The 22,536-nt window shown below is 42.3% G+C and overlaps 3 protein-coding genes across 3 annotated transcripts; 1 reads left to right on the plus strand and 2 right to left on the minus strand.

Moving 5' to 3' along the window:
• Window positions 1-8,014: 8,014 nt before the first annotated feature.
• Window positions 8,015-13,303, plus strand: LOC141592229 (ycf3-interacting protein 1, chloroplastic). The gene is made up of 6 exons (XM_074412834.1): window positions 8,015-8,468; window positions 8,576-8,620; window positions 9,714-9,827; window positions 11,867-11,947; window positions 12,490-12,657; window positions 13,086-13,303. Exons 1-6 carry the CDS (start codon window positions 8,157-8,159, stop codon window positions 13,173-13,175), a joined length of 810 nt encoding a protein of 269 aa, XP_074268935.1. The 5' UTR covers window positions 8,015-8,156; the 3' UTR covers window positions 13,176-13,303.
• A 461-nt stretch (window positions 13,304-13,764) lies between these two features.
• Window positions 13,765-15,169, minus strand: LOC141592230 (peptidyl-prolyl cis-trans isomerase FKBP13, chloroplastic). The gene is made up of 4 exons (XM_074412835.1): window positions 14,789-15,169; window positions 14,461-14,553; window positions 14,241-14,301; window positions 13,765-14,130 (listed from the first exon to the last, which is right to left on the minus strand). The coding sequence occupies exons 1-4, from the start codon at window positions 15,167-15,169 to the stop codon at window positions 13,997-13,999; spliced, it is 669 nt and encodes a 222-aa protein (XP_074268936.1). The 3' UTR covers window positions 13,765-13,996.
• Window positions 15,170-15,526: 357 nt separating this feature from the next.
• On the minus strand, window positions 15,527-19,771 carry LOC141592231 (2,3-bisphosphoglycerate-independent phosphoglycerate mutase-like). The gene is made up of 9 exons (XM_074412836.1): window positions 19,276-19,771; window positions 18,961-19,088; window positions 18,422-18,572; window positions 17,988-18,191; window positions 17,213-17,637; window positions 16,552-16,744; window positions 16,365-16,460; window positions 16,104-16,259; window positions 15,527-15,882 (listed from the first exon to the last, which is right to left on the minus strand). The coding sequence occupies exons 1-9, from the start codon at window positions 19,435-19,437 to the stop codon at window positions 15,718-15,720; spliced, it is 1,680 nt and encodes a 559-aa protein (XP_074268937.1). The 5' UTR covers window positions 19,438-19,771; the 3' UTR covers window positions 15,527-15,717.
• Window positions 19,772-22,536: the final 2,765 nt, after the last annotated feature.

The following is a 22,536-nucleotide window of genomic DNA, read 5'->3' on the forward strand; positions in this document are numbered from 1 at the left end:
GGCCCTGTTGACTCACCGCCGAGGGGTCTTGGATATGAGTTCGCGGATGTGTGCCCCTTGTTGGTTGCCCCGGCCGGACCCATCCGACAGCCGACAGCCTCGTCGGTTAAGTTTGTCTAAGCCGTTGACTTCTTTGTGGATATCTTTGACCTTGCTCAATGTGTTGACTTGGTCAGCGGGTGCAGAATATGCCCCATCAATTTGCCCCCAGCGTAGTCTATGCCGTGGTATGGGCTCCGATGTATGCTGAGCGTATATTCTGCGCAAGTGAAAATTTTCTGCCCCGGCTTCTTCTACCTCGGCGTGACTCTGCTTAGGCCGTACCATATCCCCCCTCCACATGGTTGTGTAATGGACATCCGATGTGGAAAAGGCAATGACGCTGGCTGAGACCAGGGTGGAGAGTGCCGGTTGTTTCTGATTGCCCCCTGGCCGGTGCTTTCCGGCTTGGTTGATCATGTGGCCGGCGGAGAAGCGGATACTTAGGATTTTGCTGAGGAAGATGAACAGGCAGAGAGATATGAAGGGGCGTGTTGAAGACGCTTGGTCACTGTTGCATTGATTGACATTCAACTGTTGCAACGATTGACATTCCGTGGCTGCATGTCTGACACGTGTCTGATTGCTGATTGGCTGACGTTTCATGGGCTGTGCCCTGATTGGTCCTTCTTCATGGGCTTTTTCCTATAAATAGGGCAGTTAGTTTTTGAAATTGGGCACCAATTTCGCTCTCTTAAAATTTTCTTTCCTCCAAAATCCCAAGGGTTTTTTCTCTCTTCTAATCTTCAGTGTCGTTACTTTGGCTAGTGTTTTTCTTCAAGGTAAACAAACGAACTTTTCTCGATCTCTTATTTTGTTGAATAACTGTTGCTACCATGTCTTCTACTGAGGCCGGACCTAGTAACCCTGCGCCGGGGGGTTCCCTGTCGCGTCTGGATGAAGAGGAGGCACTGGCCGCCGTCCCACTAAGGTTCGGGGGTCCGAGGTCTCCTTCTCCTAAAGTTGATCCTCAAATTTTGGAGGAATGGGAGGATGATGATGATGTTGATGACGACGGAGACGATTTCGGTGATGATGCTGAAAGGGCTCATCCTAATGAGGGGAGGAAGTACGTCATGGATCACGGCGAGCCTTGTAAGGTCGGCCCTGACCGTACTTGGACCCATAAGTTCGGCCGTTGTTCCGGCGAGACATTTTTCGAGGGCCATTTCTACTTTGGCAGGGGATACAAAATTGTTATCCCTGAGAGGGGTCAGGCCATCTGTTGCCCTCCACCGGGTTGCACCGGCGTATATATGCGGCACCTGGAGTACGGGCTCCGGTTTCCGCTGAATGATTATGTTATGGCCATCATTAGGGCCATGAATGTCGTTGTGGCCCAGCTTCACCCGTTGGCTGTTAGGACCATAGTCGGCTTTGTCTGGCTCTGTCTCTTTAAGGGGAAGGTCCCAACGGTTAATTTATTCCGTCGGCTTCACCACCTTCGGCCGTCGTTTCCCGGTAAGGTGGGGTGGTACAGCGTGCAAGTGGAGCCGGGGTACATCTCCGTTGATAAGCTTTCCTCCTGCAAGGATTGGAAAGATCGGTGGGTGTACGTTGAGGTGCCGGATGACTATCCGCTGCCCCGGTCCTTCCAGCACCAAGTTAATTTGCGGTGCGAGACTAAGGCGGAGCATGACAGATGGGTTACCCGGAAAAAACTTAAGATGGACGCCGACAAGGTCCCTCTTAATGAGGATGAGAGGCTGGCGATGAGGCTCTTTGAGACGGACAAGAGTGGGGTGTCGAAAAGATGGATCCCCCCGACGCAGATCATCCTTCAGGATGAGCTGCTCTGCCATGTCGGCCTCATACCGGCCCTGGCGCAGGGTGAGTGGGGTCGGTGTGAGGCCCATGACTGCTCTCAATGTTTCTGTCCGTTTTGAATTTTGGTTCATTCCTTGCTTAACTCTTGCTTTGCTTCTTTTGCAGATCATTTTGGCGCGGACCTGTCCGAGGATATTCTTAAGAGGATGGGGCTGCACAAGGACAAGACCGTTGCTGATTTGCACCCTAAGGCTCTGGCCCGTGATCGCAGGACGTCGCCGAATGACCTGATGGATCAGCAGCTTAAAGGCCTGAATGTGGAGGCGGCCCAGGCGAGGGTTGCTAGTAACATGCCGCGTCGAACGCGGAAAACAAAGCCTTCGGCGGCGACGGCGTCGACATCCGTTCCACCTTCCATCCCTTCAGTCCAGAAGGAGACGGTGGAGATCGTTGACATCACCAACGGGGAGGACTCTGATGCGGAGGGATCTCCCCTCGTCCTTAAGAGGAAAAGGTCCACCCCCGCTGCTGCTGCTGTTGCCGCTGCTGCTACCGAGGGCGGCAAGGAAATGGGCCCTCCGACAAAGAAGTCCAAGCCTGGTACCGATTTATCCTATGGCTCAAACTCAGCCGGCTCATTGGGCGTTCTTGATGAGTGGCTTTCCGATATGTCCATGTATACTGACACGGATGTTTTAATTGACTTTTTGTAGATCAACCGTCGGCAGCCGCCGTTCTCACCGTGCGGCAATTGGAGAAGCAGCCTGAGAAGGCGGGTGATAGAAATGTCACCGTCGCTCCCCTACCTCAGAAGATTTCCCCCGCCGAGCTTGTGGCAGAGGGTGCAAAAATATCCAAGAGGCTGGCGAAGTGGACTCGGCTAGCCGGCTCCCACATTATGGAGCAAGAGGAGACCATGGCCGAAGCTGCCCCACAGCTCGAGCGGCTAAGGCTGGAACTCGACGCGGCGAACAAGGAGGCTAAGAGGGCCAAGGCTGAGGCTGAAGAGGCAGTCCAGGCTGAGAGGAAACTCAAGGAGGACGCTGAAAGGGAGGTCCTTGCTGAGAGAGCCAAGGCCGAGGCTGCGGCGGCTGAAGCTGTTAAGCTGCGGGAGATGCGTGACTTCGTTCAAAAGCACGCCGACCTTTACTTTACACAGAGGAACGAATTTAGGGACCTGTTCCAGACCCAGGGGAAGGTGGTCCGGGACAAGGATGCTATCATTGCCCAAAGGGAGGAGGACATTGAGAAACTCCAAACCGTTCTTCTCCCTAACATGTGCGCCCAATATCGGGACCCGGCCGGAAGGAGCGCCCGGGAAGTGATTGAGGAGCTCTTCCCTCTCGATGGCTCCTTTCCGTGGGACAGATTTGACGAGCTGTTTGATGACAAGCTCGAAGCTAAGGAGGAAGAGGCGAAGGAAAAGGCCAAGGAGGAGGCAAGGGTGAAGAGGGAGGCGGAGGCGGCCGCGGAGAAGGCGGCCCTTGCTGAGGAGGCTAGGGCAGCCAAAGAGGAAGCCGAGAGGATGAAGGCAGCTGAGGCTGCCGAGGTCGCACTCTTGAAAGCCGAGATCGCCGAGACACTTTTTGGGTCGCCTATTAAGGACGATGCGCTAACGCCGCTGGACGACGGCAGCGAACAGCATAGGGAGACGGGCGGTTGTCACCGAGCTCTCCCGGCGCCTCGGATAGCTTTAGGCGTTCGGGGCCAATTATTAAGTCTTTCCTCCCTGCCATCTTTTGGTGCTTAAATGATATTTGTAACCTTTTGCCTTTCTTTTCCTTGTATTTTGTACAGCTTTGGTAGGTTGTCTTTTGGCTTATCCTTATGGGGACGGCCGTCGTCTGCATTTCTTGTAATCTGTTGAACATTTTTAATAAGAGTTCGCTTCTTTTGCCTCCGGCTTGGCCGAGGTCTTTACCCCATTTTTCTGAGTTGTCTTCTTGCGCTAGTAGTTGAGCGTCTTAACGTAAACGTTCACTTTGCCTCCGGCTTGGCCGAGGTCTTTTCTCGTCTTCGTCTGGGTTGTCTTCTCACGTTATTAATTGAGCGCCTCTTTTGTTTTCGCCTCGGCCTGGCCGAGGCGCCGGTAGAGTGCGTATCTCAACCGTTTAACGTTCTAAGGAATGTTGATTGCTTTTGCGAGTATCACCGTCTTTGGTAGTGATCGCTAGTGGCGTCCACCTCTTGGGGTGACTAACGACGGCCTTTGTTTCTTGACGCCGGGCTGCCGTGGCGTCTACCACTTGGAGTGATTTCTTGCGGCGTCTACCTCTTAGGGTGATTTGCCGTAGCGTCTACTACTTGGGGTGACTGCGACGGCGCCTGCTTCTTGATGATGACTGCCGTGGCGTCTACCACTTGGAGTGACTGCTGCGGCGTCTACCTCTTGGGGTGACTGTCGTAGCGTCTACTACTTGGGGTGACTGCGACGGCGCCTGCTTCTTGATGATGACTGCCGTGGCGTCTACCACTTGGAGTGACTGCTGCGGCGTCTACCTCTTGGGGTGATTGCTAGTAGCGTCTACTACTTGGGGTGACTATGACGGCGCACAACTTCTTGATGATGACTACCGCTCTTGTCGGTATGACAGTGTGAGCCGGTACCTGTTTCTGATAGCGACTATTTGGGAAATGAACACTTTGATGGAGAACTTGGACGATTCCTCATTAGATATAAACATGTGTCGGGGTACCCACAGTTGTCTTGGGCACCTCCGACACTTTACAAGGTACTCTCTGAGATCGTCAGTGTTCTAACGGCTTATTAAAGGCACACCTTCCTAGTTAGCCGTCAGTTGCATCCATGAGGTCGCCCTCCAGTTGTAAGGATGGGCTTTTCCCCCTCTCTGACTTCTTTGCCGCTTTGAGGGATTGCAAGTTGCATCCTCTGGCGGATATCTGGACGTTGACCACCTCGTCCTTCTCGTCCTTGGAGACGAGCTTATGCGCTTCCCCCCGGTCCGAGACATACATCAGTGTCAGGGCCCGTATGGACATCATTTGCGTCGGCCTCGCTCAGAGTGACTCGGTCGATAAGAACGTTGTAGGCGGACGAGCCGTCAATGACCACGAACTCAGCTAGGACATTCTTAGCCGCAATCCCTTCGCCGAACATCACCGTGATCGATTGACCCAGGGGGTACTAGTCCGGCCCCGGAGAAGCTGTACAGTGGACTGGTGCAAGGGCTTAGGTCCTTGACTTTCAGGCCGAGGTTGAGGAAGCATTCCCTGAACATGATGTTCGTGTAGGCGCCCGTGTCAATCAGGCACCTCTTGACCAGGTGGTTGGAGATGTCCAAGTGGACTATGAGTGGGTCGCTGTGAGGAGCGATGACTCCCTCGTAGTCCTTCTTCCCAATAGTCATATCGGGGATGTTGGAAGCGGGGACCGCTGTTTTGGGCACAAAGTTGATGGCCTGATACAGCTCGTTCAGGTGCCGTTTGTGCCCATGAGCGGACCCACCGTTCTCGTTGCCCCCGATGACAACATGGATCACTCCTATCCGTTCAAAGACAGATTTCTTATTTGAACCGCCGCCTCGCCTTTTGGCCTTTGGCAACATACTTGCCGAGGCTCCCCTTCCTGGATTAGCTCTTCAATGGCATTCTTCGATGCCTAGCTTGTCGATAAGGTGACCGGTGTGGCCGTGGTACTCACAAGATCGGCTCGTGTCACCGTCTCCCTTCGGCTTGGGAGGCCTTTCCCATTTCTCGGCCCTCGCCCTTGCTCGGGGCGAAGACCTCGGCGGCAGATACAACCGGGGGGGTGTGATCACGGTGCACGCCTTTGGTGGTATGTTCCCGAACTCCCCGGCGCCCGCCGAGCTCGCTTTCAGCGATTTATCGACCGTGACCTATTATTGTCACGGCGTCTTTCATCCGGGTTGTCCTCCCGGTGGCTCTTCTTTTCTCGGCCGCCCAGCCTCGCGTGGCCGACCCAGTCTTGTGATAGTCCTCTACTTTGATGGCTTGATCGGCCATCTTCCCGGCGCGTCTAAGCCCGGCCTCCGGACTTGATGAGCTCGTTTTTAAGTCTCCCCTTGGGAGACCTTTCATCGCCGCGAAGGCCGCCAAATGGGATTAATCTCTCGAATCTGCTGAACCTTGGCATCGAACCTCTTCACATAGCTTCGTAGAGACTCGCCCCCTCCCCGCCTAATAGTTAGGAGGTCCGACGTCTCCACGGCCTTCCTCTTATTGCAAGAGTCTTGGGCTAGGAAGGCGTCCCTCGGTCGGCGTAACGATATCTGCCGAGAGCGTCGGGCACCCTTTGTACCAACTCCGAGCCATCCCATGCAAGGTCGTTGGGAAGACTCGGCACCAGACTTCATCGGGTTGTTCCCACACCGACATGTACGACTCAAAGGCCTCGGCATGGTCGGTGGGGTCGCTATCCCCTTTGTAAATGAACACCGGCAATTTTAGTTTGGTTGGCACGGCGGTGTCAAGGACATAGGCACCGAGGGGTCAGCCCGACCACGTGTCGAATGACACGCGGCGATCGGCTCCTCGCATTCCTAGTCCGGCCCCTCTCCTCGTCTTGGGTGGGGCTTCTCCTCCGACTATGGTAAGTCGGGCTTCTTCTCCGACTCGACGAGTCGGACTTCTTTCACTCCTCGAGGCGGGCCTCGTCGGTGCCGCGGCGGCGCTCCTGTCCTCCGCGGGTGCGGGAGGAGCTTAGGTCTACCACCGGCACGCCGGGCTCCTCCGGCGTCTTGACGGGGCCGCTTCTTCCGGTGCTCCATTCAAGTCTCTTGGAGTCACGTTAAGGGCCCCGGTTTCTGGACGGGTTCCGCCGCTCTTGTCGGTGTGACAGTGTGAGCCGACGTACTACTAATGAGGTCCGGGGAGTAGCTTCGGTTTCGCTACATCAACCACATGTCCCATGATGGTGACACAGTTGTGAAGCGGGCGTATCTGGTATTATTGGCATCCCGTACTCCGGCTGAATTACCGGCCGGTGGAGGGTCTGCGAACTCCGAGTTGTGGACGGTATCATCTTGCGAGAATTCGGTTTCGTCAGTTACGAATACCTCTTGTTGTTTTGACATCTTCTTAGCTTTTTTTTTTTTTTTTTGGGTGGGTTTTTGTTTTGTTTTTTTTTTTTTGGGAATGAATGTGACTAGCTTCTAGTATCTTTCTCCACGAGACGGCGCCAATTGTTCCTGTGTAATTCCGGCAGTTATATGTTACCACCCGTGCTTGTAGAATGACGTCTTTAGTTGAATCCTCCTTGCGGTCTCTGAAACGATGAACAAGCGAGGGCTCGGCTTTGGGCCGAGCGAACTCACTCCGACGCTCAAGTCAGTAACTTAGAGAGGTAAGTGGTGGTTACTTGGCAAAGTACGTATTGTAGAGAGATAAGGAAGATATTACCAGATGAATAGTGATTCTTAGGTTAAATTGTGGATCCTTTCTTCAATGATAGTTGAGGAGTATTTATAGACTTTCACCTTTTGTCACGTAGTGGCCAGTGTGCCAAGTGGCTAGCGGTGGAAAAAGCGATCTACCCCTCGGCCGAGGGACCTATGGCGGCCGGCGGGCCTGTTGACTCACCGCCGGGGTCTTGGATATGAGTTCGCGGATGTGTGCCCATTTGGTGGTTGCCCGGCCGGACCCATCCGACAGTAAAGTGAACCCTCGTCGGTTAGGCTGTCTAAGCCGTTGACTTGCTGTGGATATCTTTGACCTTGCTCAATGTGTTGACTTGGTCAGCGGGTGCAGAATATGCCCCATCAGACCATCTTCTAGTCTTCTATAAATATTTAGGAAAATTACCAAATATCTTCTTTCTTTTAGTTTCCTTGAAATTGACCATCTTAATTAATTATTTTATTTTAATGAAATTGACAATGTTTTAGTCTCTTACAAATGTTTAGCAAAATTACCAAGCTTCTATATAATTTAATTTTACCCCAAACTATATAATATTTGCATTGAGATCCCTTAATCGGGTCAATCACATGGTGCCATTGATTTAAAACTATATAGTATAATTAATTTGTATAATTTTCTTTAATTAAATTGAAATCCCTTGGTTTCTGGAGTTAATATATAGTATTGATTGATTGATATACGTATGGTAGATGTTTCGAGTTCCGATCATTCGGATCAAAGATTAAGATGTACAAGTGTTGAATTGACTATGGAAAAACGGGTCGAATCTGAGTATATACCGTCATACCGATGAGATATAGTTTCTGGTAGCGATGAGATAACTTATTTGTTTGTGTTTGAAAAGCAGCAAAATATAATCCACTCACTGAGCAGAATTAGTAACAGCAGTAACAGTGAGAGTGAAGTGGGAAGCACATAGGATTTAGAGATAGGAGGAGAATCAAAGAGATATGTCCACCCAAGCCTTGCAACTCGCGGTGGCATCATCACCATTACTCCCTTCACACCACTCCAAAACCCTAATTCTCTTCAATTGCAATTCCGCCCTCTCTATTTCCCCCAATCACCACCACCACCACCGCCGTCATCTCCGCCTCCGCCGTATCCATGTCGGTATTGCCGACACCGAACCTCCCTTCAGCGGCGACATCAACTCGGTTACAGCTACTACTACTACAGCTGCTGAAGAAGACGATGAAGAAGAAGAAGATGATGTAGACCCCACTCCTGAGGATCTTGAGTATATTTCCCAAATTCAACGTGTAATTCTTCATTTCTCTACTTTCGATTTCAACTTTTTTTGTTATCGCTGTTTGCTGTTGTTGAAGTTGGATTATTTATTAGGATGTCGAACATTGTTTATGTGTAGGTGTTGGAGCTGCTTAAGAAAAACAGAGACATGCTCTATGGCGAGGTGTGTATGTCCCCCTCCTTGCTTTGCTTCTTTTACCTTCACGCTTCATTTTTTTCGACTCGTTACTCTTTGGTTTTGGATGGCTCCTTGAACTAGTTCCACTTCGTTGTACTGTCAAATTGTTCCAATGTAATTTTTGATGCAGTTTTTTCATTTGTGTTCATCTGTAAGCAGTCATGAGGAAGGATGCATACATCCAACCCCTTATCGCACAATTTGTTGGGCCTTTTAAGTCGATCGAGTAATATTATAGACTACTCCATCTGTCCCGGTCAATTGTTGTCCTTTGGTTTTGGGTGTGGGGGCAGTTACTAAATGACAAGTGGACCAAATTGAGTTTGAATGATCAAATTGCTCATCAAGTTCATTCTTAAAATAGAAAGGACAACAATTGACCGAGAAACCCAACATAGATAGGACAATAAATGACCGGGACAGAGGGAGTATATCTTTGGGATAAACTCATGTGTTGACTAGCTCATGAGTAAATGACTGGCTTAAATAAAAAGCGTCATCTTGAACTGTTAAAAAATGATCCCATCTCCATAGAGCATAGCCAAGTCATTGACATTCGCTTTTCATTATGACCTCTCAAATCCATTCACCTAAAGATTCCTTCATTCTATAAGAACAGCCTAGGCTTCTGCAATTTGCATCTCGTGCACTTTTCGTTGCTAGACAACTGACCAACAGTAGTCCATTGTGGATCACCAATATGGTAAGGCCCCACTGCCCCATATCCCGTGCTTACCTTGCAGTCTGGATCAACACGCGCTTTTATGTTTCTTCTGTTCGGCACGAATGTTTGTCAGGATGTTTTAATACACTGCTTGCTATTTGGTGGCTGGTGTTGTGGCTCTTTTTCTGCTTTTTTGAGTCTGCCAAACACTTGCAGATTTCTCCTGGTCTACTGAAATATCTTCATAGGATGTCTGCCAGTTTGAAATTTATTTAAAATGTGCCAGAAATTTTGCCTGTTTTATTACTGCACAGAGGAATTGAAGATTGCATTTGCTGTTAGTTTTACCTCCAAAATATTTGTTGTCCTGCTGATTTTTTCTACAGCATGTCCAATTGTCCAATGAAATTTTAGGTTAAACTGACGATTTCGATTGAAGACCCCAGAGAATTGGAGAGACGAAGGTTGCTTGGAATTGATGATTCTGATGGACCTTCAAGAGAGGATTTGGTAGATGCTTTAGAAGAAGTAAGTCTGTTTCTGTAAGCTGATTCGGCCTTGATTTTCTTTATTGTGTTTAGTATGTCGTTTTGATACGGGCCCCTTGTTTGACTTTTCCATACTTGTATTGCGCATGATTATGGCGATCCGGGTGCCTTTTTGCATATTTTTATATATAATGTTTCCATTGATGATAAGTTGCCTGAAAAATCCACCCGAATTTCTGGTCAATCTGCTTTACTATCTGTTGGGATATAATTTGCAGAGGGAAGAGTGGGAGAATGGGGATAAAGGGAGGAGTGCCTTTCTCACTGTTTTTCTATATAATGTTTTACTATACAATGAATTACGGTGGTTAAAAGAGGTTATTGTTAGCTGCTTGTCTTAACAACTCCGATTTGAGTTGAGAAAAGTAACCGAGGTTAATAAGTGCGACATATAATCTGCTTTCGCAACCTGTAAACAGGGTAATTTGTTTCCAATTTGAGATGAATGAAACAAAGAAACTATTAGGGATCATTGGACATATTAAAGTGGTAGTTTGTCCACATTTGTCCAATGGCCAATCATAGAAGTCAGTCAAGTCACACTTAATATTATGTTGGTAAACTGTTCTAGTGAAAATCGCTTATAGTTTGTGTGCTAGAACGGTTTCAGACAATATATATTAAGTGGACCAAGATGATCATACAAATGATGGTTAGAAACTTGGATTATTATTATTGTTACTCAAGATAACACAGTAACACTAGTAATTAATGGGTCAAACTCAAATTAGGTCCAACTTTGTTTTTTCTAGGGTTTTTATGCTAGTTTCTCTCTATATGTATGGATACAAGAGTATCAACTAGAAAGTAGAAACAGACAAAACATCAGAAAATGCCTCCTTATTGTACTAGCATAGTATAATGCAGTTTCTGCTCACATGTAGATATTGGTAGATGTATAACACTAAAACTAGAATTTGTTATGTTCATTAATCAGAGATATTTTCAAATACTCATATTCTAGTTCTAACACACAATTGTATCCTACGAGTTCTAATCTTTAACATATTTGAGGCATCATATGCTACAACTTACATGTACGAGGCATGCATGGTTAAGGGATTAATCATTTCTCTACTGAATTCAAAAGGCAACCTCCCGGCCAGGTTTGAAAATGCGGGTTGGGAAAGAAAGATTTCTTAAATGGGCAACTTTTTTATCATTTTGGATTATTGGTGTCTGTTTGTTAATATCGCTGGAGAGGAACGATTAGAGGATGGAGGATGGGATAAGAAATGAGTGTTGCATTTTCTCTGATTTACGTAGTATGGTGATTTTTGAGGATACTGTAAGGAATAGATTTGAAGTGATCTCAGTTTCAATTATTTTCACTTTCCTGGAGCAAATTAAATATATCCAGAGTAGAGAGATATGAAGTTTTGAGTGAAAAACCCTCTCGTCTTAAGTTGCTCTCCTTTGTCCAAATCTATGTGCTTTGTTCTGCCTTCTTTTGACATACAATCACTCAATATACAGTGTAAATATCTTTTGTATTTAAAATTTGGGATTTAAGTGACCATTATATTAACTTATTCGATCAAAAAAGAAAAATAAAGAAAGAACAATCTAACTTAGTTGACTGGTAACTATTTCGCCAGAAGGTATTTCGATTTGATTTTAGGATTAAAAGGGGTAACAAGATGTAAGCTTAATTGTTTGTTATGAACTTGTGATTTTGACCCCCTCTCAGTTTTGTAAACAAAAAAGAACTTTTTAAAAGTAAATTGATGAAGCTCACGAGTATGTGATACGCAGTTACGGTACTGATGGCAGTTTATTTCTCTGTTTATGAAACTCAGTCGGGTGAAATGTTTACAATGTTTTTGTACTTCCATAAATTGCAGGCATTCAATAATAAACTGAGTCATGGCATAAAAGTATAATCAAGGATCATGCACACATTATGTTTTAAATATGGATGTGGTGTGGTGCTTCTGCTCATAAATTAAAGACACTCACATATATAAGGAATTACTGCAGGAGATGCATTTCTGATGGGTATAATATCCATATGTTTAGGTTAATAAAGGAAAAGTCCCGAGAAACCGCATTGCCTTACAAATGCTTGCAGAGGAGATGACAAGTTGGCCTAATCTGGAGGTACTGATTAGCATTTATAACTTTTCATGCGTCTGCTTTTCAAATAAGGAGTATCCAAGTTTTCTCTTCTTTTCTGCTTTGCTAATAGGGCTTCACACATTGCTATGTATTTTGGAGATCACATTAATATTTATTCTCAGTCAAATTGATGAGGGTTTTACTGGCAATAGTTATAACAAATAACCCTTATATGTTACAATATGTCAAATGAGAGAAAATTCGTTCTTTTCAAAACTATGCCTGATCTAACGACCCTTTGCACGCAGAAAGATTTATAAAGTAACAACAGTACATAAGTGGGTGTGCAAAAACATCATACCCTATTAGTTCTCTCTGTTTCAGGAAGGATTCGATTTGTTCGATCTTTACAAATTTATACGTATATCATTAATTTTGATGTCTTTTGTAGATGCTGTATTATTTTTAATCAATGGATTGAAATTTTACTCAAAAAAATCACTGTAGTTTTTGCGTTATAAGATGTTACTGGTATGAACATCTCCTTAATGATGTAGTTCTAATAGACTTTTGTGATCTAACAGGTTGAAGTATCCAAGACAAAGGGAAAGAAGAAATCACTCTATGCCAAAGCCACTGATACCGGTATTGATCCTGAAGTAGCAGCTAAGAAGCTCAAAGTAGACTGGGATTCAGCTGCTGAAATTGAGGAGGAGGATACCACTAATGACACCGAAGTGCCTAAAGTACTGGTATGTTTCTGTATCCTCTACGGTTGAATTCAAATATTCTTTTGTTAAATCGCTGGTTTCTTTCGTAAACAGTAGTGGACCAACTAGATAGCAGATAGCAGTGAGAACCGTCTTTGCTCTTTGTAACTAACTACAAAGCTAATCTGCTGGAGTTGTGGACATGTTTATCTTATGATTTCGACACTTAACAATCTTTACAATCGGCTTACCATGCTTTAAGGGTTAAAACACCCGGCAAATTATTCAATTTCACCGTGTGAACCTTTAAACAACGTTTTGATCTTATTATATGCCTCAGCAAAAGGCTGTATCTATGCCTTGTGGCCCTGAGGGCTGAGGGTGTTGGTACTTTTTAATAATCTGGGTCCGTTTATAAGTAACTGCCTGTGATAAGGGCTATTGAACTGGTCCCTTCCCTTCGATTTCAGGGTTATGGAGCTTTGTACCTCGTCACAGCATTTCCAGTCATCATTGGAATTTCCGTGGTTTTGATTCTATTCTATAATTCCCTGCAGTAAAGCCAAAAGTTCGTCTCCTGTAACAAATTGTAGAGAACATTTTATCATTTTATGTTAATAATAATCCTCAAGAGCGCATATTTTGTAGAATTGTTGTTTGCTACGAGTATAATGCTGGAAAATACTCCTTAATATATAGGTGCATCTATAAGTACACACAGAAATGGAGTAAATTATTGACAATATAGCCTAGCCTATATTTTCACATAATAGCACCAACGTGTGCACAATGAAGATGGTAAAGATCATTCACTACAACGATTCCATGCTCTTCGCGAGGGTCTTCGTTGGGATTTATAATCTCCAACTACTTTGTTGCACTTATCGAGCCATGTTCGCTTATTACATGGAAATGCGTGCACATAATATCTTATATGTGAACGGAAGTGGTTTATATGGTGAAGGATTTTGAGGGTTAGACAGAGAGCATGAAAGCTGAGAGTTTGTAGTATTCAAAGCGCAGAGTTCTGTTGAGGAAGTATGCCAGTTTCTTAATCAAATTCCAATATTCATTGATTAATTAAATTAAGACTTATCTTAGATTAATTTCTTAATTAATAAATATTTGAAATATAATATTAACAGAATACTAAAATAAAAATGAGTGTACTCTACTATCTATATAAGTCAATAGAAAGATACTTGTAGAAGTTCTTTATACACATTATGTAGCAGTCTAGACATAAAACATCGGTACAAGGGACAATGGATATTGCTCACAACTAAGGTTATGGTAAACAAGTGAAACTCAAAATCTCGTACTATAGAGTGTGGAGGTTCGAGTACTCTTCAAGGCATAATCTCGAGAATGCTGGTATTTCTCAAGCCTTGCCGACAAACTCGACATCAAAGAAAAGCACTGAATTTGGAGGAATTATACATGTTCCTCCCCTGCATCCAGCTCCTCTAACTCCATATCCTAACTCGGGAGGAATTCTCAGTTTTCTTTTACCACCTTATAATAAAACAACCACCATATATTACAAGTTATTATCATCTCAACATTTTGTAAAGTTTGAATATGTTAAAACAGATTGGAAGGAAATACATATACATTAGTCTTACCAGGAACCATAGGAGGGATGCCTTCAGTTCCTAGGATACCTTGATCCCAACCTTTAATCACCTATTAATCCAAACAAAACCACCACAATATGATATTCTCGGTAACTTAAGAAGAAACCGTCTTTCAAGTCTTTGTGTTGTTATTCAAGTGTCATTTAAGAGTACATCTTCATTGTAAAAATTAGGAGGTACTGTAAGAAATAAGAATGAGGTAGCTTACCTCACCTACACCAACACGGAAAGTAAGAGGCTTTCCTCGAGAATAACTGCTATCAAACACCTTCCCATCTTCTAATTTTCCCACATAATGTGCCTGTATTATCATTTTGTTTTAATTAAAACTAGAATTATCCACTGCATTTACACAATAGTGTTAGTAGTTATGATTTCAGAAACTCAAAGTGTAAATATACGACGTGAAACGGTTTTATACTACTCGCAAGTAAACATGGTGGATTAGCACTTATCCAAAGCTATCCAAAAAGGGGTATTTTAATGAACTGCAATAAGTCCGTCTTACACGAGAATATTTGTAAACAAAACACCACCTTAATGAGCTGGCCTTGAGCAGGAGGAGGACCAAAACCCAGGGACTGATCACAGAAAGCAAGGCCAGAAGGAGACACATTGAATTCACAAGCTTCCTCAACAGCCTCAGCTAACCTGTTTGGAATTACAACTCCACTTAGTATTCCAACATTCAATCCAATTCCAATCAATTCTCTTCTTCCAATTCCAACCCATTTTGGACTTTGATTCAATTGCAAACTTGATCTAACTATGTTACTTGTTTTTGTAGGATAAATGCCATTTTTAATGTGAATTTTGTTTGGAGTTGAGAAAACTAGTGAATATGCAACTGAACTCATTGCCAATTTGCCACCACTCACTGGATTTTTTTGAATGTGATAATGTGTGACTTGAAACATCCCATATGGGTATGTAGTTGAGGTTTTATGTTGGGCTTGTATGGTAAACTATATGCCTTTGGTTTGGGTTCTATCTTGGACTTGTTTACACATTCACGCTGCGGATAACTAGTCGTTTGGTTCATCATAGGATTCTCGTCTGGTCTTTTCGACAATTGCCGAGTTTTTTTTAAAAAAAAAAATATGTGAAATTCCTTTCAATAATTAGGGCCAAACTTCCATTTATAAGTCTCCTTAACATGTACCCTTAGGCTTTAGGGCACATTTTAGAAGAACAGTTCTAATAATAAGTTAAGAGTTCATGTATTTTTTAATGAATAACAAAACTACCATTCCCTTCCAACAATCTACTATTACTCCTAGTAATTTAGTACTGTTGACATGGTTTCTAAAATATTACAGTAGCTACAATACCAGTCAACCTTTTACAGTTCTTTTTCCAGTGAGGAAGATTTTGAACAAGGTAAACAAATGACAGTGATGGAAACAGTAATACAGAGTTCTAACCAGGAAAACAACAGGATCAAGTATCATACAAGGATTAACTTCTAGTCATATACAACTTCAACGAGCGTAGGCTCATAGTCAGCAGGTGCCTCAAACCCGTGCAAATTCATAATGGTTGGAGCCACATTAGCAAGACCAGCATTAGGCAGATCACGGCGGAATCTGACACCAGGATGCAGACCAGGACCACCGATGGCAATAGGCACCTGCACATTCACGCGTCACATTGTCACTGATAATTCATAATTGGGATGAAATCCACCGATAATTATTAGTCCTACCAATCTATTGTGGGATTGGTAACAAATACAGTAGAAGATATCATAGCATCTATCGCTTTCTAATGATTCTATATGAAGTTGCATCCCTGTCAACTTGGTTATTTTTTGTTTCATTGAAAGATGGGAGTAAGAGGTAAATAGAGTACCGGTTTTAAAGTGTGAGAGGTAAGTATCTGAATGTTGCCATCCTTGTCGAGAAGAGGATTTCCCTTTTTGTCCCTCTTTACCATGTCCTCCGCATTGCCATGATCAGCTGTGATGACATAAATACCTCCGACATGCTCAATTGCATCAACAATCATCTGAATCAAAAAAAAAAATTAAAAAGCCATGATCAGCTGTGATGACATAAATTTAACACTTCTATCGCAGGATAATATTTTTACAAACTACCAAAAGAGCAGTACCTTAACCGCTTCATCAGCTGCTTTGCAAGCCAGAATTGTCGCTTGCATGTCCCCAGTATGTCCCACCATATCACCATTGGGCAGGTTAACACGAACCTGAAAAAACATATTACCAATAAGGTAAGCTCTAGTTCTAGATTTCATTCTATAAGCTGTATATTGGGACCCTGGGAGCAATTTGAAACACCTGCTGGAACCTGCAATTCAGTATTGCATCCCTTGCTTTTTCAGCAATCTCCAAGGCCTTCATCTTAGGTTGCACATTAAAACTTATCCCAGTATCACTTGGAATTTCAACATATTCCTCCATTTCTGGTTCAAAGTATCCCGAGCGATTTCCATTCCAGAAAAACGTAACATGCCCAAATTTCACAGTTTCGCTGCACAAGCAGAGTTAAACAGCCAAAAAAAAAAAAGGTCAAAATAAAGATGTACCCCCTCTTTTTCATCTTATTCTTTCTGTTTAACTGTTCGAAGTCAAAGTTCATAAACTAAGACAAAAATATATATAGACCAATAAAAAACATCAAATAAAATCTGTCACAATTTACATATTTAGTAAACAGTAACATATAAATGCAAGAAAACAGGCCACAGGGAGAAAGTGTCGCAATGGAATCCCTTAAAAGTTATGTTACTCTGACTCGTCTGCAAGTATCGGACACGACACGAGTATCGAATACGACTATTTTGTACCAAGTTTTCAATTTTTTGGTCTAAAATGAAGTGTCGAGGTATCCTGTTAAAGAAAAGATCAAAGATGACTACTTGATTGTGTGTGTGTGTGTCAGTGAAGGAAGTTAAAATAGAAGAAAAACATTAAACTAGCATTTAAGTGAGAAGTTTACCTGCACGCAAATGTGCGGATACCGTTGTGAACTAAATACTCGCCGTACGTTCTTTCAATTAAGGGAGGAGCAACCAGATAGTGGCTGGGAAGTTTCAGTTCACCATCATACTGAAGCATCCCCGCATAATGAATTTTAGGAAATCGTACTCTATCGAACTTGTTAAATTCTTCATACTCGAGAGCCTTTGCAAGCATAACCATACGATCCGCTCGGAAGTTGAAAGTGACCACGGCATCCCCATCAGTTATGGTGCCCACAGGGATTTCATTCTCATTTACAATAACAAATGGTGGTAAGTACTGATCATTAGCATTAGGATCTTCTCTTAGTTTTTTAAGAGCTTCTAGGGCACTCCTAAACTTGTAGGGTGCTTCACCGAGAACATGTGCATCCCATCCACGCTTTACTACATTCCAATCATTCTGACAAAAGAGCATTGAACACATCTTATTGCTCAACCACAAAAATAGTGAAGCATGTGCGGCTTACTATTTATAGTTTATCCATCCTTACGTTAACCACATAAGAATAGTAAGCGGAAAACTTAAGTCATTTCTTATGGTTCTTCTCACTTCTCATAGTTGAACAGGCGAGATGCAGAATGTTGGATATCAAACTTTGTTTGCGATCTTTCATTCATGCACACAATAACTAAGGTCACATTTTATACATTTCTTATTGACTCTTTGCAGTTGCAATAAAGCCAAAATCGGTACTGAAACTAAAACAGATATTGTTCTGTGAACAATAACAGAAAAACTCGAAATCTCACCTCATAGCGATCCATGGTCACATTCATGCGGCCACCACCCGATGCTACCTGTGCATCAACACCCTTTTCTCTCAACTTTGCAAGATCATTTTCAAGGATCTCCACAAATTTTACACTTGTTCCATCAATGACATCACGCCCATCTGTGAGGATGTGAAGGCGAATTCTTTTTGCACCATGCTCTGCTGATCCTTTAAGCAACAGCTAAAAAAATAAGATCACCAATAAGAACCACATCCACGACTAGGAATAATTCATACACCTTTCATTCGTTTGGATGCACTACATTTCTAAATGATACAAATTCTAAGAACAAGGGGAAAGGGTATACGCCAAAATCAGAAATGTTGCGGTGGTTTGAATGAGCAGGAAAGGAAAACATAGTACATCCAAATGAATGCAAGGAGTACAATGAAAGACGTACTGTTACAGACCTGTAGCTGATCAAGACGGGAATGAACACCTCCATCACTCAATAAGCCAATCAGGTGCAATGTTCCCGTTGGAAAACACTCCTGGATATACTTGAAACCTTCACCTTCATAAATTTTTCCAGATTCAAGAGCGAGATCAACAAGCTTTGCACTGTAGGGAAATCAACTCAAGAATTCAAGATGACAGTATATCCTCCATCACACTCTGGTATGACTGAAAATACAATGCAACGACTATGACAGCAGAGTTTGATGCAAGTCAAAATCGTTTCATTCCTTATTTCTCGCTGTTTTCATTTCCAATTTATGACTTCTTATTTTTCCACTATGTTATATAATGTGATCGATAATTCTCTACGCTTCTTGAATTGTGAATTGTGAAATAGAAACCGCCAATTCATTTTAAGATGCAAGCGGGAGCTATTGCGTCTGGGGTAATGTTGTTGCTTGATATTTGTCCCTAGGAAAACAAGCAGATGCAAGCACCAAACAACAATCGTCTGTATAATTACAAGAACATCAAATAAAACCAGATTTACCCTTGAGCATATATCCGGCCAGCGCCAAGAGCATTATGACCCACTTCACTGTTTCCCATGTCATCATCCGTTGGAAGACCAACTGCAGTACCGTGAGCCTTGATTAGCCTCCATTTGTCAGGTGCCCCCTAGGTAGGATGATAAAAAGGTTAGGTCTTTATAGTAAAACTCATAATCATTAGAACAAAACTCGAAAAATTTATTAAAAAAACTCTGAAATTACACAACCAGTTGTACTACATATGGTGTATAATCTATGAACGGTTTGATTACTTAATCCTCAAAACAGAACAAGGCTCAGAAACAGAAACATACAAGCTTAAGGGAATCCATAGTAGGAGTATGAGCAAGATGAATACAGTTATACGGGTCGGGTTTGGACTCCCCCCATCCATCCAACACCACTACAGCTACCGTCTTTCCTTTTTCAAGTTTCGGGTGATCCGCCAATTTCCAACACTCTTCTGAGCTTGCCATTTCTCTTTCAAATTACTATTTTCCTGCGTAACCAATCATTTTCATGTACAGTTTCAATCAAAATCCCACTTTGTGGCTAAATAACAGAATATAATAAGACTCAATCTCAGTAAATACTCCCTTTGTCCCGATTATTTCTTTAATTTACAAGTTATACATGCATGAGAGAAATGTAAAAACGAAAAAACAATGAAGGATTAGCAGAGCAAAGATTTGAACTTAGGAGGCGAAAAATTTCAGCAGGGGGAAACGGTAATAAAATTCTCTCCCGCCAGTGGGACGAGGCGCCCCTGCTAGCTCCCGACCACTGCACGTACTTCCAATAAGAAAAACCTAAAGAAATGATCGGAGAATAAATACCTCAAAGAAGCTGAGTCAAACAGCAGTAACAAAATTGGAATAATATTTATTGATAAAAATATGATTAAATTGGAACTAATGGGATAATATAAGGGGGTGGAAGGAGAGTAAGAAAATTGATAATGTATGGAATCAAAAATATTTGAACAGGGTGTGAGTGAGAAGTTGAGAAGGAACTGGAAAACCAAGACATGTGTAAGACAGATAGGAATCCAGGTTCCAGTGTTCCAGAAGATTTTAGAAAATTGAAGAGATGATACTTGAACAAGTCAGATACTATACTCAGCCACTCAGGTAAGTAAACCATGCATTCTCCCACAATCTAGCAAAACCTGTCAATGCAAAGCTGATCAAGAGCGGACTTGGGCTGGACACCTGCCGGGCCTAATTGCTATAATGGTGTCTGACAGGCCTTGTTTCATATCCCGAGCCTGCTAAGCAGGCCAATTTCCACTATCCGTACCCGTCCATTTCAAGAAAGCGGCCTGGCCCGACTTAAATCAAATACAAAAATTAGTCTTCCTATTAAAATACGAGTTTATTATCGCTACCTCCCGCAAAAACTTAACATTTGTCTGCTTACACTCAATAAAATACAATCCCTCCTCCATGCTCACTGTTTTTTATGGAGTCTTCCCTCGTCGGATTGTCGTCCCTGGTGGGCCAGCATCGGACTGCCTCCTTTGGTTTCTGTGCTTGGCGTTTGCTTGGTCTGGTGGTTCCGAGGGTCGTCCTTTTGGGTCGTGTGGGTTGGTCGTGCTCCTTGGATCTTAGTGGTCTTACGGGCTTAACTGGTCTTAATCGTTTGAGGAGTGATTTTGATTGGATAGTTTTGGTTTTGGCGATGGTGCTGGTTGGTATGAAGGCGGTGGTTTTTGCATCTTTTTATTTTATGTTGTTGACGTCTTGTTTTCTTTCGTTTATGCCTTTTATTTTGTGGTATGACTGTTTTCTTTTCCGAGTAGTTGTTCTCCCTGTTGTGAGAGGTTTGTCCCCATCTGTTGGTGGGTTTTATCTCTCTATATGAGAGTTTACAGATCCCTGATAGTTCAAAGGATGCGGAAGATCAGTGTTATAATGGTGCGTTATACTCGTTTGACATTACAAATATTGTCAGATTGTTGGTTTCAATCAACTTGGTCAGATGAACTCGATTCTCGTCAAAGCTTTAGAAGATTCGAAGACCCTCTTATGAAAAGCCGTATGAGGCGACATGTTAGAGGATGTTCAGAAGCGGTACATGAGCCCATCAAGTTAAGAGATCTTCATTTGGTTGAGATTGTAGTTTATTTGGTTTTAATCAATTTGTATCCGGTCGATTTTGACATATGTTGTAGATGTCGTATGACTTTTTATTAATGAAATGATTTTTTCCTCTAAAAAAAATATAATCCCTCCTCTATTGAGCCTAATGTTTCCAATTTTCTAATACTCCCTCCTATTCACAATAAACTTCCCATTTTATTTTGACATAAAAATTAAGGAAACACACTAACCCACCATATAAATAAATCAATACTATATATTAAATCCAGAAACCAAGGGACTTCAATGTAATTAAAGAAAGTTATACAAATTAATTATACTATATAGTTTTAAATCAATAGCACCGTGTGATGGACCCGATTGAGGGATCTCGATGCAAATATTATATAGTTTGGGTTAAAATTAAATTATATAAAAGCGATAATTTTCCCAAACATGGTTAATTTCCATAAAATAAAATAACTAATTAAGATGGTCAATTTCCTTAAAATAAAATAATTAATTAAGATGTTCAATTTCAAGGAGACTAAAGGAAAAAAGATGTTCGGTAATTTTCCTAAATATTTATAGAAGACTAAAAAATGGTCAATTTCCTTAAAATAAAACAATTAATTAGCATAAACATGCACATTTATGGTATTAATTATTATCATCATAAAATTATATATTAAATTTAAAATCTATGAAATTTTATTAAACTTCATAGTTTATTAGATTTATATATTTTTTAATTATTTAACATACAAAAATATAATAAGTAGGTTATAAATAATTCAAGTTAGATTCAATAATATATAATATTGCATAATTCTTTCGATTTAATTTAACGCATATATGTAATATATTTATATAAATATATATAACCCTATTAAAATTGCATGCCTAACTAATAAAAGTAATTTCACAAGAAATAAAAGAATTGTAGTAACATTATTGGATATAGTTATATGATAGTAATCACTCATTTGAATAGTAAAATTAACAATATTATCAAGGAGATTAGTGAGACGGGTAGAAACAACAACGGGAGTAGTGAAATAATCAATATTAATGCGGCAAGAGTGAAAGTAACAATAATTACGGCGGCGGGAGTAGTGAAATTATCAATGTTAATGCAACAGTAGTGACAGTAACAATAATTACGGCGGGAGTAATGATGAAAGTAACCAATGATTACGGGCAAGTAATAAAATGTTATTACTATGTTTCATTAATAAGAGTAAAATATTAATAGCGGAAGTAGTAAATTTGTCTCAAAATTTATTTCATCGTAATTTTAGGATATGTCATAAAAAAATATATTAATGATAAATTTATGGGTTATGCAACTTTAAGTAATTTTATTTAATGAAAAAAAAACTTTAATGGTAGGTAGAGGTAGCCCGGGCGAAGCCGGGCATCAATACTAGTTTAGACATCACAAATATACTACCCCGCCATACAATTAAATTTGGACCACAGAAACACTTACAA

The sequence above is a fragment of the Silene latifolia genome, chromosome 7 (assembly GCF_048544455.1).
Source record: "Silene latifolia isolate original U9 population chromosome 7, ASM4854445v1, whole genome shotgun sequence".
Lineage (NCBI taxonomy): Eukaryota > Viridiplantae > Streptophyta > Magnoliopsida > Caryophyllales > Caryophyllaceae > Silene > Silene latifolia.

What these genes read in the sequence shown, in the direction of transcription:
- LOC141592229 (XM_074412834.1), top strand. Translation starts at nt 8,157, where the DNA reads ATGTCCACCCAAGCCTTGCAACTCGCGGTGGCATCATCACCATTACTC. An exon ending in ATATTTCCCAAATTCAACGT is followed by an intron (nt 8,469 to 8,575) that starts GTAATTCTTCAT and finishes GTTTATGTGTAG; the next exon opens with GTGTTGGAGCTGCTTAAGAA. An exon ending in TGGTAGATGCTTTAGAAGAA is followed by an intron (nt 9,828 to 11,866) that starts GTAAGTCTGTTT and finishes CCATATGTTTAG; the next exon opens with GTTAATAAAGGAAAAGTCCC.
- LOC141592230 (XM_074412835.1), bottom strand. Translation starts at nt 15,169, where the DNA reads ATGTTTCAAGTCACACATTATCACATTCAAAAAAATCCAGTGAGTGGT. An exon ending in CTCAAGGCCAGCTCATTAAG is followed by an intron (nt 14,554 to 14,788) that starts GTGGTGTTTTGT and finishes ATGATAATACAG; the next exon opens with GCACATTATGTGGGAAAATT. An exon ending in TCCGTGTTGGTGTAGGTGAG is followed by an intron (nt 14,302 to 14,460) that starts GTAAGCTACCTC and finishes TTGGATTAATAG; the next exon opens with GTGATTAAAGGTTGGGATCA.
- LOC141592231 (XM_074412836.1), bottom strand. Translation starts at nt 19,437, where the DNA reads ATGGCAAGCTCAGAAGAGTGTTGGAAATTGGCGGATCACCCGAAACTT. An exon ending in CTATGGATTCCCTTAAGCTT is followed by an intron (nt 19,089 to 19,275) that starts GTATGTTTCTGT and finishes CATCCTACCTAG; the next exon opens with GGGGCACCTGACAAATGGAG. An exon ending in TGACCATGGATCGCTATGAG is followed by an intron (nt 17,638 to 17,987) that starts GTGAGATTTCGA and finishes CTCTTTTGTCAG; the next exon opens with AATGATTGGAATGTAGTAAA.